General features: G+C 39.2%; 1 protein-coding gene across 1 annotated transcript; it reads left to right on the top strand.

Moving 5' to 3' along the window:
- The first annotated feature begins 4,125 nt into the window (after positions 1-4,125).
- Positions 4,126-18,835, top strand: LOC103713539 (protein CHLOROPLAST ENHANCING STRESS TOLERANCE, chloroplastic). Its single transcript, XM_008800503.4, has 6 exons — positions 4,126-4,476; positions 4,560-4,604; positions 15,004-15,117; positions 17,025-17,105; positions 18,101-18,268; positions 18,514-18,835. The coding sequence occupies exons 1-6, from the start codon at positions 4,141-4,143 to the stop codon at positions 18,601-18,603; spliced, it is 834 nt and encodes a 277-aa protein (XP_008798725.1). The 5' UTR covers positions 4,126-4,140; the 3' UTR covers positions 18,604-18,835.
- Positions 18,836-18,914: the final 79 nt, after the last annotated feature.

Genomic DNA, 18,914 nt, shown 5'->3' with positions numbered 1-18,914 from the left:
TATGAATAGTGTTTTCAGCCATGAACAGGGATAAATGTCATTATTAAGAATTAGTTTCATAGTTGTTGGGAATAGGCGAAATGAACATGAAAACAATTTGATTGGGTCATCATTTCTATTGTCACTTGAACAATTTTAGATTTGATCTGTAAATTAATCTGTACTCTCATCTCTTATCACCCCTACTTTTTTTTTTTACAGTTTAGAGTTTTTGTGGTGACTTCTAAAAATAACAATTTTGATATGATGGATGTCATTATGGTGCTTCATTTTTTCTTTGAAATCCAAGACATGCAGAACCTCTTGTGCTTTTGACGTAGCCAAGCACACCCTCAGAAAACAATAACATTAGTTGTATCTTTTCTTGTTAATTAATTGGTCGATCATCCCTTGTCATTTATTCTTGGGACTTTTAACAATCTTATTTTCTTTAACTTCTCCACTGTCTTAATCCAGTATGTAGAAATATTTTGCCTCTATGCATGTCTTACACCAAATCTCTTAGGTTCTTCTCAATTTATCGATAAAGGATTCTTGAGCATTTTCTTCTAGGTTTTTCCCAAGTCATCCATGCAACTTCAGCCATTATTAATGGGATTGGATGCTAAAAGGATCTTCCCTTTTGTGATGAAGTGAGAGTGGTGCAAAGAGAAGGGATCCATGGCTGAAATGTGCCTGATCGCAATTGGTTGAGATGAACTTCTGTCCATAACAATAGGGATGAATCATGATGATGCAGTGGAAAGATAGGGAGTGACCTAGGTTTTAGGTGGGTTTGACCCGGAAGGACCTTCAATTACAACAAGGAACCAAAATAAAGAAATACATCTTTTTAAGAGTTATATGCATGAAAACTTCAGAAAATTAGATACAAAAGAGTGCTAAAAATGTGCACAGATGTGCACTTAACAGCTATGTTATAGCAATCTAAGCTTCAAAAATGTATTTTTATTTCCACCACTAAAGCGAAGTATATAGTCATTATGGAAGGTTGCAAAGAAATGTTGTGGTTGAGAGGTTTTTTGTGGGAGTTGGACTTGGAGTTAGATGGGTATGTGGTCTATGGTAATAGTCAAAGTACTATTGATCTTAATAAGGTTGCAACCTATCATGCTAGAACCAAGCATATTGATGTTCACTATCATTGGATCAAAGTCTCTTGGAGAAACAATGGGTGAAAATTGTGAAGATCCCAATAGACCGCAATCTATGATATGATGATCAAGCCCCTTACAAAGGAGAAGCAAGAACTTTTTAGGGACTTGATGGGTATGGATACTTGGTGGGCATTGGCACTTGGGCATAGGATTCACTAACTAATGAGAACCTCGTCATGGGCCTAGAAGGAGAGATTGTTGGGCTTACTAGTTTTGGGTTAGCCCCATGTGTAGTGGCCCACACCATACTAATAGGTGTTGGCATGGACCTTACTAACAAGACGTATTTTTTTAAGTGGTAGTTTACACAATATGAGATAGAATACAAGTTAAAAGGAAGAAGGGGGAAGAGGTGCGCCTAAGGAATTTCTACACAAAACAAGGCTCTTATACAAGGTTCTTCTTGAATTGAAGTTCAAGAAACAAGTGACGTGTAATGCTTCCAGAAAGTTGGGGTTTTCTCTTCGAGGGTGTGTGCACTAATTTTTTAAGTTAGAAATTACTTGATATCTTTCTTGCAGAGGTTCTCTTGTATCCATACATTTTCTTGTTGTTGTGGACCTATTGTACACCTCATCTCATTGATTAGCGGATTCTTGTTTGGTGCCCCGTAGTTTTTTCTTTTCTTTTGAAGAATTTTCCACATAAATTGTTTGTGTTTATATTCTCTTGGTTGTTTGATTTTGCTACTTTCATAAAGTTGTTGGCTGTCCTTGTGCATTGAACTTATGAATATTATCTATAGCTTGCCTAAGAAGAGAATGGAGCACTTCTACCATCCTCCTATAATAACCTTTAGTCAAATGAAAGCATTTCCACCGAAAGCTAACCTCTTTTAGAAGCCTCCACTGCCATATTTAAATCCTTTTAGTCCTTCACTCCTAAACCTCCTTCGTCCTATGCCAAACACACCGAACTCTCTAGTTAGCCCGGCGGTGTCCCCCATTTAAAACATCTCTTCCCCTTCATAAAAATCTCCTCCCTCTATTCTCTTTCTGACTCAAACCAGCAGCAAGAAGGCTGACATAAAGTAAGCATTGCTGTTAAGGACCTCGCTTTCCATTCCACCCACCTAGTTTCTTCTCCACCCTTTCAACAAGCACCTCCCAGTCCTCTTTACAGGCCTTCGGTAAATGAAAAGGGAATCCCAAGTAATTTAGAGGAAACTGCTCTACTCAGCATCCAAATAAAAATGGCATGAGAATGTTATGGTACGAGAATAAGTAATCCACTTTCCCAGCACCCTCGGTTCTCCCTTGTAACAATTCTCAAACATGATGACCATAACCATGTCACCTTTGTCTTGTGGTAATGGTGTGCTGGAATCTTATCCAGTTTCATATAAGTTTTGGAAGAATAGAACTTGTTCGCTGAGCTATCACCGCTGGGCTACCAAAATGGCATGGAGCGTAGTCTACAGAGTCTAGGTTTGCTTGGCTAGCAAATGTTATTTGACGGTCCAAGTGATAAGCTCACTCAGGCAATTCCAAACCAGAGGAAGAAATGGGAGAGGACCACTTGCCCCTCCGGAATCTAAGGAGTCCAACGACGCATCCAATTCTGAGCCGATCGAGAAATTTCTCCGCTCCAAGCCAACCAAGTCCTATTTGCGGAGCACTTGTCAGATTTCTCCCAACTCTTTGCCAAAGCAAAAAAAGGATGGAGGGCTGTGACGGCTCATCTTACTCTTCTGCTTAGCTTCAGGATGGGTTAACTTCCAAAATAAAAAATGTGAGAATATTCCTACTCCACTTTGCGTTTTAAACCATTCCGGGATTGAATAGAATAGTTTGCTGGCATGAGGAGCCTCTGTAATGCATGGGCAGCACCATAGAGATACCTACTATCAGAAGATGGACGACCATCAAATAATATAATCCATGAGCATATACCATGTATCACATGGTGCACATTCTGTGATAACCGTCTATCTCTTGATGATGGTCATCGAGAACTACACAACATTTTTTGGTGCAGACTGCATGCTAGCTAGAGATTAAAAGGGGTTTTTTTTTGTATAACGGTAGCTCATACACGAGTGTAGTTTTCTGTTTTCTGATTTTGTTGACCACATCCATACTTATGTGTGAGTCGCTGTTGTATCAAAAAAAAAAAAAGAACCTAATACAATAGTTTGCTTGTACAGATTCTCTGTAGTGAGTGAGTAGCACCACAGAGATACCTACCATCAGAAGATGAATGACCATCAAATAATATGATCCACGAGCATATACCGTGTGAGGTGCACATTATGTAATGACTATCTATCTCTTGATGGTGGCCACTGAGAACTACACAATATTTTTGGTGCAGACTGCATGCTAGCTGGAGATTAAAAAGATTTTTTGTTTTGTATAACAGCAGCTCACACACAACGAGTGTAGTTTTCTATTTTTTGATTTTATTGACCGCATCCACACTTATTGTGTGTGCATCGCCGTTGTATCAAAAAAAAAAAAATAATCCTAAGGCAATAGTTTGCTTGTATAGATTTTCTGTAGTGAGCGGGCAGCACCACAGAGATACCTACCATCAAAAGATGGACAACCATCAAATAATATGATCCACGAGCATATATCGTGTGAGGTGCACATTATGTGATGACTGTCTATCTCTTGATGGTGGTCACTGAGAACTACACAATATTTTTGGTGCAGACTGCATGCTAGCTAGAGATTAAAAAGATTTTTTTTTTTTTTTTTGGTATAATGGCGGCTTACACACAACGATTATAGTTTTTTATTATCTGATTTTGTTGACTACTTCCATACTTGTTGTGTGTGAGTTGATGTTGTATCCAAAGAAAAAAAGAAAAAAATTGGACCTAACGCAGCCTAAAGCCTAAAGAATTCAAAAAAGGATTTAAACCCCAAATATATGAAGCCCGTCCCAACTAATGTCATGCTTGCGAAGAAAGGTCAGAGCTCGTTGGAAGGCAACCCAGCCCAACTACCAACCCAACCCGGCCCAACCCGTTGAAGAGATGAATGAAGATAAACAACTTCTCAGCTCTACAGTCTCGTGGGTCTCTCACCGCCACTGCTATTCTTTACTCATGGCTCTGCATCTGCCGGTCCCGTCCGCTGAGACGCCAGGCCTCCTCCACTTGCGGAGCTCCTCCAAACCTCCATCCAGACCGCAGCTTCCCCCTGCCGACGCCGTCCGTCCCTTCTCCCAAGTCCTCCGCCTCCGCCGTCACCTCGGCCCCCGCCTGGTGGTCTCCGTCGGCAAGGAAGAGACCGAGCTGCGCGTCTCCAGTGGCAAGGAGCAGCGGGACGCGAGCCCGGAGGATTTGGAATGCGTTCAGCAGATCCAAAGGGTCTTTTGGTCTCGCTCGTCTTCACTGAATTTGGCCATTTGTAAATTTGGGTCTCAATTTCTTTCTTCTTTTTTCTCTGGCAGGTTTTGGAGATTCTCACGAAGAAAAGAGACATGCTCTTCGGTGAGGTAAGATTATCTCTATTTTGCTTTGATGATTCTTTGATTTTACTATTCTGAATCTCCGGCATGAAGTCATTGTAAGTGAAAAATTGGGATTCTTTTGCCTTTTCACTATAGTCTGCCTATTGATATTCCATGGATGATGATGATGATGATGATGATGTGGGGAGTATGGTCGCTTTCAAAAGTGGAGCTGGCACACTGGACTACATGCCTAGGAACGTAGTGCCATGACCAAAATAAATAGGAAGAACAAATTCGAGATACAAACTGATCCAATCGGAGAGAAGACAAAATTTTCTATAATCTGCTCAACTTGAATCTCTCAGAATAAGATAACAAGAATAATATTAAGAATTTTCCGAAATGGGCTTTAAGACCATTACTTTTATTATGTTAATTAACTAACTGATCCTGAAAAAATTGCTCAACAAGGTATATCAGGCATAACAATTCCCCTCTTATGTGGACAAAGACACTGCATATGGAGGCATATTTGAGTTAAGGTAAAGATAACAAATAATTGGATGATTAAATAAATAATTGAACTAGAGGGGATTCAAACTCTTGACCTTCAGCAAAATTGAGTTTTGACACCATCTTAACTACCAGTTAATTCCAAAAAATTAAGTTGATAGGAAAAGTGTCAATAATATATCAACCTTAACACATTGAGGATGATGAAAGGTGTTACATAGATCCTCTTTTTATACTAAGGTCCATCCTTATGGAATCTGAGTTGAATTCCTCTTCTACTTAGAAAACTATAATTCCTCTAAAATAAGATATCGATTTCTATATCAACTTTTTCTTCTATTGCATCTAGAACTACAAATGAATTGGATCCATCTATGACTTGACCCAATCCTGGCTCAATTAAATTTGATCCTATTCATATTCGAAGACCTATAAATTGGGTTAGGTTTATAATTGAACCTGATCCAACCAACGGCCCATATATCATCTAGATCTAACCTGAGACAACAAGAAATTGGTCCAACACGACCAAGACTTGATCTGGCCCAACCTGAAAATCCAAATCATATAAAATCCCTTCTCCTTACCCTAAATATCTTTTCTAATTTTATCAAATGAACATTGATTTTAAAACTCTCCCTGTTCATCTCAACAATGACATTTCTTTTCACCTATTTTCCTTAATTATATTTAAAAATTCATTATTTGTTTTGGTGGATTCTTATTTATATTATTCTTAGGTATATCGATATATGTTTTTAAAAATTGTAATTTGTGACTTTGTACCTTAAGAATGATCAACTTTTTGATGAAATTAAAAGTATTTCTTGAATTAAACATTTATATTTAAATTATTTTTTAGTTTCATTTAAAAATTTTAGTAATTTTATATTTAATTATTAATTATTATATTTTTAGCTATAAAAGAATAGTTGAGTGCTTGACCTAGGCTACAGATATGATCCAACTAGACCTGCTTGACCAGCTAATGGATAGGTCTGGCTCCAAAATCAAGACCCAACATGAAAGTGGGTCGGGTTGGAGGCAAGCATACCCCAGTTTGACCCAAACTATTCACACTCATAGTTGCATTGCTCAATTTCTCCCACGTTAGAAGATAGACTGGTTAAAGTCATATCTAAAAAAAAATTAGTTTGTTGAGCCCGTTAAGAGGTCCAAATATCGCACAAACCTCAGCTGGATACGGCAAACCTATTGGGGTTGAAGCGTCATTATACTCATTGAGAGCTTGATTTTAATGCCTAACATGCTGAAAATAGACACCATATGAGAAAGTATGACCTCTGAAAATTGTAGTAAGTGATCGAGTTTTGGATGCCATGGATCTTCTTCCAAAATCCTATCCAAACCTACCACATCCTTGATGTAGCCAAAGTGAGCCACATGTCCGGTGTCCTTCTGAATCCCAAAGACTCAATATTTCATTAATCAAGCAAGATCACAAAGGGTTTGATTTGGGAATGCTCAACATACTATTTGCTCACTTGGTTGCAAGGGATGAACCTCCCATCAATATATATAGACCCTAGGGGCCCCTCTAGAGTGACTCTGGAGTAGTTGGACATCAATTATTTTAACTTTTCTAGAGCTGTTCATGGCCATCCGAATTTCCATGTAATTAAATCTAGAAAACATTCCATACTCTAACTAGAAAATTTATATGATTCTTCACTTACTCTACTTACATGACTCTTTGTTTGCCATAACTACACATTTTTTTTGGCAAAACAAAGTGGGAAGTCCCACAAAAACGAAATTCTTAAATACGAAACACCTAGCATATCAGCCAAGTTTCATGAGTTGTCTTCGTTAGGTCGCTCTCTGGCATGCTTATCTGCTGGATGATTTCCCTCTTTGAACAATGACTTGCATGGAAAAGCGATAAGTATTGCTTGAACTGCACAATATCCATAAGAAGTGGATGGCTTGGTGTCAGACAAGCGGTACTGTGGCATCCATTAATCCAACCTATGACTATTGATGAGTCACCTTCCAACCGGATCCTGGAGCACTGTAGCCTTTCAATAGCTGCTGTTATCCCTTCCCAAGCCGCTCTAAATTCCACTTCATGCATAATAGATGCATAAAATTATCTTGTAACGGCCAAAGAACATTACCACAGCCGTCCCAAATAATAAAACCTGCACCAGCCTTCCCATCCTTCCATGATGCATCAAAGTTCACCTTCACAACTCCACAGGGTAGGGGATCCAAGAAACCAAATGGATTGAAGTAGGTGAGCTCATTGAGCTGTCGGTACCCCAATGTCGTGGTTTACCCATTCCTGTGAACTGTTCATTGGCATGCAATACCTCAACAGCAAGTTGCCGAGTCAGAATGATTAGTTGTTCTGGCCTACTCCGTTTTCCTTGGAATTGTGGTTCATTTCTTTTTAACCACAGGATCAAGCCAGCATAACTCATCAGCATCCTCAACTCTATCTTCCTTCTATGATCCACTATGAATTCGACCAGGTTCTGCAGAGAGGTAAAATTAGGAATTGAGTCCTCAGTTCTGTCCAAACGATCTCAGCAAAGCTACACTGAACAAGGATATATTCAATGTCCTGGACAAAGGCATGGGTCATATTGACTGCTCTGTGATGGCAGAACACCCTTTCTGATTAATAGCTCCCTTCATGGAAGTCATCCCCACAGAAATTTCCACCAAAAACTTTTCACTCTAGGCATATCTATATGATTCCAAATCCAACTGATATTTGTAGTAAGGTGAGGCTGTAAGGTCCTCCTTATAATGTCGTAGACATCCTTTGCTTTCAGAGTGGATGAGCTTGTTGCTTTTAAACCAATCTATGATCATAATTGTGCTTGGGAATTAGGATAGACATTATCCTTTGAGCCAAGGTATCTAGAAATATATCATGTAGAAGATTCTGATTCCATGATCCACGAGTTGATTAACATTCCAAGCATCATAGCACAATGAAGAGTTGATGAATATTGGGAGTTGATTAATCGATTTAGGAAACAACCACAGGTCTTGTAAGACTCTGGCCCCGTTTGGTAGAGCTGTTGGCAGTAGAGCTTTTGAAAATAGAGCTTTTTGAACTAGAGCTTTTATAAAAAGCTATTTGATGTTTGGTAATTATATTTCTAAAATATTGTAAAATTTTAATATGTGTTTGGTAAATAAATTGAGAAAGTACTTTTGGTTTGACAAAATGACCATAAAGGCATTGCATAGTATTATACAATAGAGCATAATGAAATAGAATATGTATTAATACATAAATATATAATATAGTATAATATTACTGTAATATAGTATAATATTATTATAATATAGTAATATAATATTGTATACTGTGGCATAATAATGTAACATAATTGGATAGTATATAATATAACATATCATTGTATAATGATATAATGTAATATAATATTATATTTATAATATAATACAATAATAGAGGTATAAAATATTATAATTATCATTATATATTAAATTTTATTAATCTAATATTCTTAGGAATTAATTTTTGGGTTTTTTGTTTCTTTTGTTGGGACTCCTGCAGATTTCTATAATATAAAGGGACATTTTCTATAATTATAATATTTTATTATAGATATTTTGATCCAAAAAGAAAAAAATTTATAAATCAAAACAGCTTTCTGACGTATGCTAAAAGTGCTTTTCCGAAGAAGCTCCATTTTAGAGCTTCAAGAAGCTATTTTAGCTTTCTGACAAACTAAAATAACTTTTCAATTTTTTTACCAAAACACCTCTATTCTATCCAAAAGTACTTTTGGAGGGTCAGATAGTGCTTTCTGGCCCACCAAAAGCTCTGCCAAATGGATCCTCTGACACCTTCTCCATTACCAACCTGCCATGTGAACTCTCCTATTATCCATTTGACAGCGACACATATTGCTTGCCAAATTGTGATGAATTCCCCTTTAGCTTATAAATATTTCAATATGCAAATTTATACTTTGCTATCAAAACTCTAGTCGATACTGATTTATCATTTAGGACCAATCGGCCCGCTGCTCTGCCCATCGTGCCTCTTCTAATATCGATTGTTGCAATCCCAGACTTCCTTTGCTCTTGGTAGTGCATACAGTATCCTAAGCAATTAAATGAATTTTCCTTTGATCCACTTCATAACCCCATAGGAAGGCCTTGAAAATCATCCTCATCTTGGACAGTATGAACAGAGGTGCAACACATTTGGACACGAGGAATATGGGGGTTCAAGATAATACCAAGTAGAGGAGTGTCACCCTACCAGGCATCTTGAATTTTGGTTTCATTATCTGTACCCGATCCATCATCTCTGTTTATTCTGAAAATTCTGTTCTTTTGCCTTCCCAATATTGTTGATTTATGAAAGAAGGATGCATTAGAATCACCTTCCTTCAACCATCTCACACGAGATTTTTGACACCATAACATTTCTTACATTCTAACAATTTTTGTCATATTCTCTCAGCTTCTCTAGCAACAAAGCATCGCAATGTGGAGTAAGACCCTGGCAATTGACATCCTCTTCTTGTAATGGCTTTATCTGTTGCTCCAAAATTTGAGCCTTATTGAATAAATTCCCAACTAACTCCTTGTTCCATTTTAATAAAGCATGTTTTACATTATTTAACATTTTTTGTCTCTCTGATTCCTAGTGATACTCTCTCTACGTTTTCATGCTGTTTGAACAATCTCTAGGATCCTCTCAGAAGAAAGTCTAAACTTCTCAAATCTGAATGAAAAAGGCATTCGAGCTCTTTTGACCTGGGTATTTACTGGTAATGAATTGTAATCTAAGCCTATTCGAGTGAGATGGATGACCTTTGATTTTGGGAGTAATCTAATCCATTTTGTGGAAGCCATGGCCCTATCTGATCTCTCGCAAACTCTTGCTTTCCCCTGCCAATAATTGCACCATGTGAACGAACATCTAGTGTAGCCAAGATCAACCAAGCCACTATCCCTGATAAAGTTTTGAAATTCTACGTTATCCCTATTTTCTTTGAGTGCCTTGCCTCCTCTCTTCTCTGAGCTGGAAACAATACATCAAAATCCCTTTCGATTATTGTTGGCAATGTGATTGGTGCATGAAAATGTACCTTGTAATACTATCGCTTTAGGCTAAATTGTTAACACTTAAGCATGATTTAGGCATTTTTATGATATTTTCTAATCTGAGCTTTACTTCACAAAGTGTCCAAGTTTTAATTGATTTTGGTGATTTTATTGTAGGAATGGAGTTAAGGAGATTGAATGTTCCATTGCAGTCCGAATGAAATGAAACTTGTTGGAGATGAAGTAGACATGTTGAGATTTCATATGCATCAAGAATCAGGTCAATTGGAGCTCTGGAGAGAAAGTTATGAGGTTGCAAAGTTAGGTTTTCCTAAACTGCCAGCCTAGGCCCTGACAAATTGGACCTTTGTATAGTATTTTGATGATGTCGGGAGCTACAGAAGTCCAATTGAGCTGATTCAAATTTTGTTGGAAACTAGACGTCTAGGGCTTTCCAATGACTATAAGAACTTGAAATTTGGAAATCGGATGCGATCTGGGGATCCTCCCAAACATTATGTTGATGTTGATGCTCGAGGATAAAGTCGGAAAAACGCATGCAAGTGTCTAAGCTGTGTTTTCTAGGGTTTTTAGTTCCTAAACCATATATATACTTGGGGGAGCTCGCCGTTCTGAGAAAGAAAAGGCGGCATTACAAAGAAATCATAAAGAGGAGCCATAAATTCATGGAGAGCTAATTCTTTGGTGAAGCTAGGGATGAACTCGCTTGGATGATGGTAGTTTCAGTTATATTTGATCTATATAATAGATTCTCATGTTGATACAATTCTTGTTTATCATTTCTCATCAATAGATCTTTTCTTGTGTTGGGATAATCTTGAACTGATTTCTTTCATAGATTTAGCCATGCCTTTTTCTATAGAATTGTTGAGGTGCTTAATTATGTCCAGATTTGATTGTTTATCTAGTTAGTGTGATTCTCTGCTGAAATATTGTCATTGGGTATATTTTTGTCTTTGAATCTGTGTCTAATAGGATAACAATCCTTGATTTTAAAAGAGGAGAATGATTTTCTAGAATTAGTACTAAATATTTTGATTGCAATGCTATATCTTTCGATTAGAGAATCTAGTGCTATGATCTCTAATTGAGTTATCCAATGGATCAAATATGAATGGAATTACCTGATTCAAATGAGGGATTTCCGATGCTTTGCTTCCAGTAATTCTGATCACATCTTTTCACTACTATAATCTAATTGTCAATTTACTTTTAAATATTCACATCACGTTTTACTGTTTTGATATTTCTCCTTAGTTTTGTAGTTTCTTTTAGTGTTTCTGTCTTCTTCCTGTGGAATCGACACCCCAATCCATACTGCGATAGCCGCGTTATTCCTTGGGCGTAATCACAATCCTATGGACAATGCGTTCAACATCATGTCTCAAACCATGTGGTGCTGTCTTCCATGAGTACTAGAATATATGACACTAAGGATCCAAGGTGGAGAGTCTGGGGAGCATGCGACACCAAATTCAGCTTGTGTATCAATGCTATAAAAATCAAAATAGTCACAATCCTTTTGCCAGAGAATAATTATTCCTCCTGACAATCCTTCCACCAGGATAGACAAACACTTCTACTATTTGCCAACGCTTTCTTGCACTTTACCAAGTGCATGATGACCCGAACTTCTAGTTCTAAATACAACATACATCAGGATCATTCTTACTAATCAAGCACTTTAGATTTTTCTGAAAGGTGGGCTTTCTTGTGCTTCTGTAATTCCACGATAGCAGAATCATGGTTTTGCTGGGTTTGAGTATGTACCTTAACGACTTCTGTTACGGGGGTTCCCCGAATTTAGTCCCACATCGGCTAATCAGCGGGAAGGTCTATGCCATATAATGGGGAGCTCAATCACCCTTCCCTTAGAAGGCGCCTTTTGTGGGGCAAAACCGTGAGGCGCCGTGAGGAGGGCTCCGGGTACGCTCGACCCCCAAATCGGACCCAAAGCGGACAATACCTTCTGAGGGACACTCTCTCTTCCCCTGCTCGGCTGGTGTGTGGGCTCTGCTGGTGACGGGGTGCAAATCCCGCATCAGATGGCGCTAGAGGAAGGGCCTGAACCTCCGCCTATCCAGCAAGGAGCCGACCCGGGCACAGGACCTCCCCGCTGGGGGGGCTGTGTTACGGGGGGTTCCCCGAATTTAGTCCCACATCGGCTAATCAGCGGGAAGGTCTGTGCCATATAATGGGGGGCTCAATCACCCTTCCCTTAGGAGGCGCCTTTTGTGGGGCAAAACCGTGAGGCGCCGTGAGGAGGGCTCCGGGTACGCTCGACCCCCAAATCGGACCCAAAGCGGACAATACCTTCTGAGGGACACTCTCTCTTCCCCTGCTCGGCTGGTGTGTGGGCTCTGCTGGTGACGGGGTGCAAATCCCGCATCAACTTCGATTGCCCTTCCTTCTTTGTTTCTAGTGCATTTGTCTTCCTCTTTCCATGCCTCGGGTTCATGGCGACCTGTAGTGTCACCTTCAAGCGTTTTAGAAGATAAGTGGAAAGACGAGTCTCCCTTACTTTTGGACAACATCATCCCTCGGCACAAAACAACCATAGCGTTGTGGGCATTCTTCGATTTGGGGCTAAGATTGCTGGGTGCATGAGGATTCATTGATGGAGGGGAACTTCTCTATCATTTGAGTTAGGGTCATAACCATAAAAGGCGGTTAATGCTAGTTGTTTAGTCTTCACCGTTGCTCGGTCTCTCTGAGCACCCTCCTCAAGGATAAGAACTTTAGTATCCGATTGTGGAGGGGAACTTGAAGCGACCGCATCATTACTTCTTTGTGGAGATTTCTTCCACTACTCCTTTTTCCCATCCGTAGCCGCGTGGCAAGCATTAGTGATCTCCATTAGTTGACAAAATTCCTTCATTCGCTCCTTCAAATCCTCCCCAAGAGCCACAAATGGTGATTCCCCACGAATGGAAATCTCTTCATTGTGGATAGTAGGGTGGACGCTTGCCTTACATTGATTGGCCCATTCCTTAACCGCCAGCCAATTATGAGTCCTATTTGTTTGGTTTGCCGCTTTTGGGATAGATGAGCTTGGACTGGTTCGAAAGTTAGAGCCATCTGATTGCAAAGAGCCGTTAGGATGAACTGGCTCCTTTCTTGTTCCTTGACCAATCAGAACACTGGTGGCCACCATCCATGGTCCATACAACCTCTTACCCTCTTGTCGAACCAGATCGACCTCCTCTCCACAATGTGTTGGTAGCAATCCTCAAGATGCCCAGTCCTATCTTAAAGGAAATAGAGTAATGGGATATATTCATATTGAAACTGTTGCCAAGACCTCCTTCCTTTCACAATAATGTCCACCCTAGGACGTAGAGGTTTAGAAATATCAATCGATATGGAGGCTTTTGTATAGCCACCACAAACCACCTTTTTCATTTAGTTATCAATGAATAATGGCATTCCTGCGATCGTCGTTATTTTCAGAACCATCTTCCAATCCCACTGCTCCAATGATCGGGAGACATCTAGTTTGCAGCATGCCTAATATCTAAAGCAAACCGAAAGTTTGGCCTCCACCATTCTAGCGCCAAGACTTGGCTGGCCACTATTCACGGGCCATTCGATGACACCCAATCCCAGTCCTATGCTAGTGCAAACTAGAACAGAATGTGGCTGCCAGAGAGGGATGATCTTGAATTCATTTGAAATCTTCCATCTTATCTTCAAGTTTTGTTGAGTGAAATCTAATGATAAACCAGTACCAAGAAACTTTCCAATCAGTGACTTCAACCGCCATATGCATGCACCTTCATACTGGTCATATGAAGATACCAAAGCCTCCAAGAATCTCTGCTACAAGCATGCGATCTCTTCCTCTGAAACTGTTTGACTCTCCATTTGTACCGACACCTACCCTAGGTTACCTAGGCCCAGGTCCTCTCTTGTTTCGGAAACGTGGCATCAAATTCCTTTCCACTGAAGCTACCATCATCTTGGTTGGTTGTTGCATCCTTCAATGAATTTGAATCCTCCATTGCTGGTGAATCACGATCCATCGCCAGCCATTTGCCTTTTGTGCCGTTAGGCTCCTCCATTGGGGGGAGGGGCGGAGTGGGTGCTTCAGTGTGTTCACAATGCTTCCATAACTACACTTTAAGGACTCTTATGAAAATATCTAGCTATGTGTATTACATGATAATGACAAAATAAACTAGACACATGTCAACCAACCATGTTAGCACAATAATTTGAGCAGATGCCTTCGGGTCATATCTTAGCATTCTTTCTATAATGATCTATAAGAAAAATTGTTTGAGTACACTTAATTAAAAAAAATGTATACTTGCCTTTCCGGTTAATGAAATATTTCTTAAGGACCAAAAATATCCAGGAAAGAAGCTAGAATATTTCCTAGACCTTGCATTGCCTTTTTTGCAGGATTTGGTGTTTTAATTTAGGCCAGGATAAAGCCTTTGAGTTCAGCTTTAGGTCTCCAACCTTGAGGCTACATCATGAATCCTTACTAGTCAATAGGTTGAGGGGAACTGGTATCTTTTAGTTAAACATCAGGATATCAGAAAAGCTGATTTAGACATGTTAGCTCACTTTTTTAACTTCATTTTAGTAGATTATTATATTTCTGGATGCTTGATACATGCTTAGGAAACTACATGACTAGCAAGAAAGTTAACACTCAATTTGTTAAATCATTGATTCACGTAATCTACTCCAAAATAATTCGTCATGCTACTCCTATGAAGTGGTCATCTTGACTTCTTTGACCATTTTCTCTGTCAACTGTGCTGCCAATTAATTCTCTTTGCCTGGGTGTTTTACAGACAGATTCATATGCTCAGTGTTCCTTCTTTCACATTGTCAGATTAGGTTAACTATCATGATTGAGGATCCCAGAGACGCTGAACGTAAAAGATTGCTTGGCATTGAGGACCCTGATGGACTCACGAGGGATGATCTGGTTGCTGCTTTGGAAGACGTATGTGCTTCAGTTCTGTAAGATGCGTAACTTCAGATCCTGTAACTAGTAAATGAATTTGTATACATTCAATAATGGCCTTATTCTAGGGGCATTGATATGTATCTACTAATTGATTATTGAAGTGTATAGTTCTTTTGTTCAATATCATTATTTATCCCTTGTCTATTTGTTATCTTTTCATGTGCTGAACTGTTGCATGTGCATGGATTGTCATGTATAATTTGACATGATTTTACAAGAAGTTTTTTATAGAGTTCTAGCAATGTTTGTTAGTTATAGCATTGTGTGTTATTGAAACTGTCCAATTTTTTGATGTTTGATGTATAAGCTAAGGATCTCTAAATCTCCTGATATTTAGTGAGTAAGCAGTTTAGAGGTAGTAGATCACATCCGATGTTCAGATCATAGATATGAAACCTCCATCATTCAATCTAGACTTGATCAGATCCGAGCGGAGAGCCACTCTACTAAATCCTAGTCCACCTATATATATGTGTGTGTGCGTGCATGCGTGCGTGTGTATGTGTATGTGTAAAAATCAGTTCTCTACCTTAGAATGGTTTCCTAACTTCTTTCGAGAAGGAGAAAGAAGTCTAGTTAGATATTATCCACTTGCAAATTAAGGATGAACTTCCATAACTAATAGGTGAAGCATAGGATCTTGTAGGTGCCGCATTTGATTCCATCTGTATGGCCAAAGTTGCCCTTTTCTTAAGAGTCCCTTCTAATAAGAAAAGTGCTTTAGCAAAAACCCTCTCCGTGGGTCTTGTGGGTCATTTTAAATCTTCTATGCCACCTAATCTGGTTTTTGCAGCTGGATATAAGCACGTGGGGAACTAGAAAAATATATAGCTCTCTCAGAAGCATAGGCAATGTCTTAAACAAGGAATGTGGAACTTGTCCCAAATTGCTTGGTTCGGGTGTACCAAATTGTGCCGGTGGCGGACCACGGTAAACGACAGGTGGGAAAGGGGGAGAAGAAAAGAGAGAAAAGGAGAGAGAGGTGAGGAGAAAGGGAGAGGGAGAGGGAGGGAGGACTGTCGGAGGCCTCCGAAGGGCACCGGAGGGGCTCTGAAGGGAGGAGCCCGTGCTCCGTCCCTTCGGAGCCCCTCCGACGGCCCTCCCTCCCTCTCCCCTCCTTCCCTTCTCTCTCTTTTTCTCTCTCCCGTTCTCCCTCTCCTTTCTTGCCCTCCTTGCTTTGTCAGTATGAGCCTGGCATAGAACGGCACGGGGCATACCGAACTATGCTGTCGGCCGACCGATACCGACACGGCAAACCTTGGTCTTACAAGCTAAGCTTCTTGTCTTTTATGCTAAGGAATAGACTTTCTAACTAGTATTCTGGCAGAGGAGGTCATTGACAATGAGGTCAAGTTTAATCATGGAAAACATCATTGCCTGTCTTCTTTTTAGATGTAGAACAATATTAACATGTTATAGCCTCCCGACAAGGTAATAAACCTTCTTCATTGAGGGAATCCTTTAGCTGTGAAGATGTACTTTTCTCTAGATTTATATCAAACCAACAATATAACCTTATATTGAATGATGGGCTGGCCTTTGCAGCCCTTCACAGGAAATTTGGTGATATAAGGCTTGAGTGCGGCTTTCTTGCCATTACTCCTATACCTGGGATTTCTTAAGGTTCTGTTATGGTCCCAGCGAACTCTCAACAGAGTTGATGATATGATGAGATGGCCATTATAGTCATACAAGGTTGTGGCTTTTGGAGAGAGGCTAACATATGCTTGATGTTGCATTGCAATATACACTGACAATGAAATAAAGAATTTTGCCAATCCATTGTGATCAAATTCATAATCTAATATTAACAACCACTTCAAGGATAAATTCACATATGGCATCACATATTTGCAGTACTAATAATGCTGATGTTTTTGTAGGTGAATGAAGGGAGAATTCCAGAGAATCGTGCTGCTCTCCGTTTGCTTGCTAAGGAGATGATGGAATGGCCAGATCTTGAGGTAATACTTGTATTTCTTATCTCGTAACAGTCTTTTGAAATTGCTAATCATTGATATGCAGAACTGTCAATGACTATGAGGTTTCTTTTAGCATGGAAAGATCCTTACAATTCCCTTTTAATTAAGTATGGAAAAGATTGTACATTTGAAGGTAATAGCAAATTGTGCTGGTCTATTGGGTTAAATAAAAGGGTATACCCCTACACTATACCTTTGACCTGCCATGGTCTTTGAACTATTGGATTCAACCTACTTCATGGTGTTGTGCAAATTCACTGAGATGATTGATTTTGTCTTACAATATTAATTGATAGCAGGTCCATGTTATTTTAGTATGGACTTCTACAGTTACTAACAAGATTTGTCATACCGATTGGTACCATACAGTACTGGTATCGAACCGGTACACTGTACCATATTGTACTAACACTCGGTATTCTAAATCTTATTGTATTGTATCGCATACCGATACTATAATAGGATGTACTACTATGGGATCCGGTACTTAGATGGCGAACCTTGGTTACTAAGCTCTTTTCTGTGGCAAGAAATATCTCATGGTATGTTTTCTTTTAAGGGAACCAACTACTTAATCTGTTAAGCCCAATGGTTCATTGCTAAAGCAAACTGAAACCACACCCTGGGTCATTGTTTCCGTTGGGTGGAGGTGCTTACTGCATGGATCTTGCTTGGGTAGCGGTTGACAAACTACGTGTGCCCTCTATGGGACCAAATTAGCAGAATAAAGTGTTTATGTTAAAATTGGAAACAAAACTACTACTCTTTCATCCTTATAATTTTCTACATATATATATTATGTTACCTTCAATTTTCACTTTAGTTCATCCATGTCTGAGCCATTAATTTACTTGTATGGTGCGAAATAACTTCAACCTGCTTGGGTGCTGCTTATCAAGTTGCTTTTTTCCTATCTAACAGGATTGGTTGGAGCCTTTTCAATTCTCATTTCTTTCTTCTTTTGTTTTGTTCGATAGGTCGAAGCACCGAAGAAAAGAAGTCCTACTAAATCTCCATATGCAAAAGCCACAGACACAGGTGTTGACCCAAAAGTAGCTGCCAAGAGGCTCAACATAGATTGGGATTCAGCTGCTGATATTGAACCTGGAGATGAGAATGATGAGATAGAAGTTCCCCCTGCTGTTGTAAGTACCAATACTCCATGTTCTTTCTGCTTTTAAGAGATTTACGTGCAGAGGTAAGAGTCTCGATTTTTAGTGCACCCACAATGGGTTGTACCGATTTCTGCAATCAATTTGTTTGCTTTACTCTGTTGCTATGAGCATGCAACCACTGTGATATGGCTGACTCAATTTGTTTTGTCCTCCCTACATCTTTCCTAGTCTTGGTTCACGTTTTCAGATATATAACATTGCTTAACTGCATGCAGGGATATAGTGCTCTTTACCTGGTAACAGCATTGCCACTTCTCATTGGACTGTCAGTTGTACTGATCCTATTCTACAATTCTCTCCAGTAGCAGTTTAACAAACTTATATACCATTCTGTACTTTTCTTTTGAATTTGATATTCATTTGTAATTTTTGATGATACAGCCAACCTTGTATGTTGTCGAGCCGTATAATTCGTTATCATTTTATTTGTTGTGTGGCCTTGTAATTATAAATATATTGGCCCACGTGCACAAGATCGCATTTTCGCTACTCAAGTTAATCTGTTCAAAATGCAATAGTTTTTCTCGAAGTTGTATAGATGATGCTTAGTTGCTATAAGAAGAACTCTTCTATTTTGATCAGTCTGTCCTCGAAAAGTTGTTGATGCTTGCTAAAA

Source organism: Phoenix dactylifera, unplaced genomic scaffold, assembly GCF_009389715.1.
Source record: "Phoenix dactylifera cultivar Barhee BC4 unplaced genomic scaffold, palm_55x_up_171113_PBpolish2nd_filt_p 000089F, whole genome shotgun sequence".
Classification (NCBI taxonomy): Eukaryota; Viridiplantae; Streptophyta; class Magnoliopsida; order Arecales; family Arecaceae; genus Phoenix; species Phoenix dactylifera.
Note: the sequence above shows the minus strand (reverse complement) of the source record. Positions and strands in the feature narration are given on the sequence as shown.

Excerpts from the sequence above, each read along its gene's own strand:
- LOC103713539 (XM_008800503.4), top strand. The coding sequence starts at position 4,141 with ATGAATGAAGATAAACAACTTCTCAGCTCTACAGTCTCGTGGGTCTCT. Across the intron at positions 4,605-15,003 it reads GAGACATGCTCTTCGGTGAG|ATTAGGTTAACTATCATGAT; the intron begins GTAAGATTATCT and ends TCACATTGTCAG. Across the intron at positions 18,269-18,513 it reads TAGAAGTTCCCCCTGCTGTT|GGATATAGTGCTCTTTACCT; the intron begins GTAAGTACCAAT and ends AACTGCATGCAG.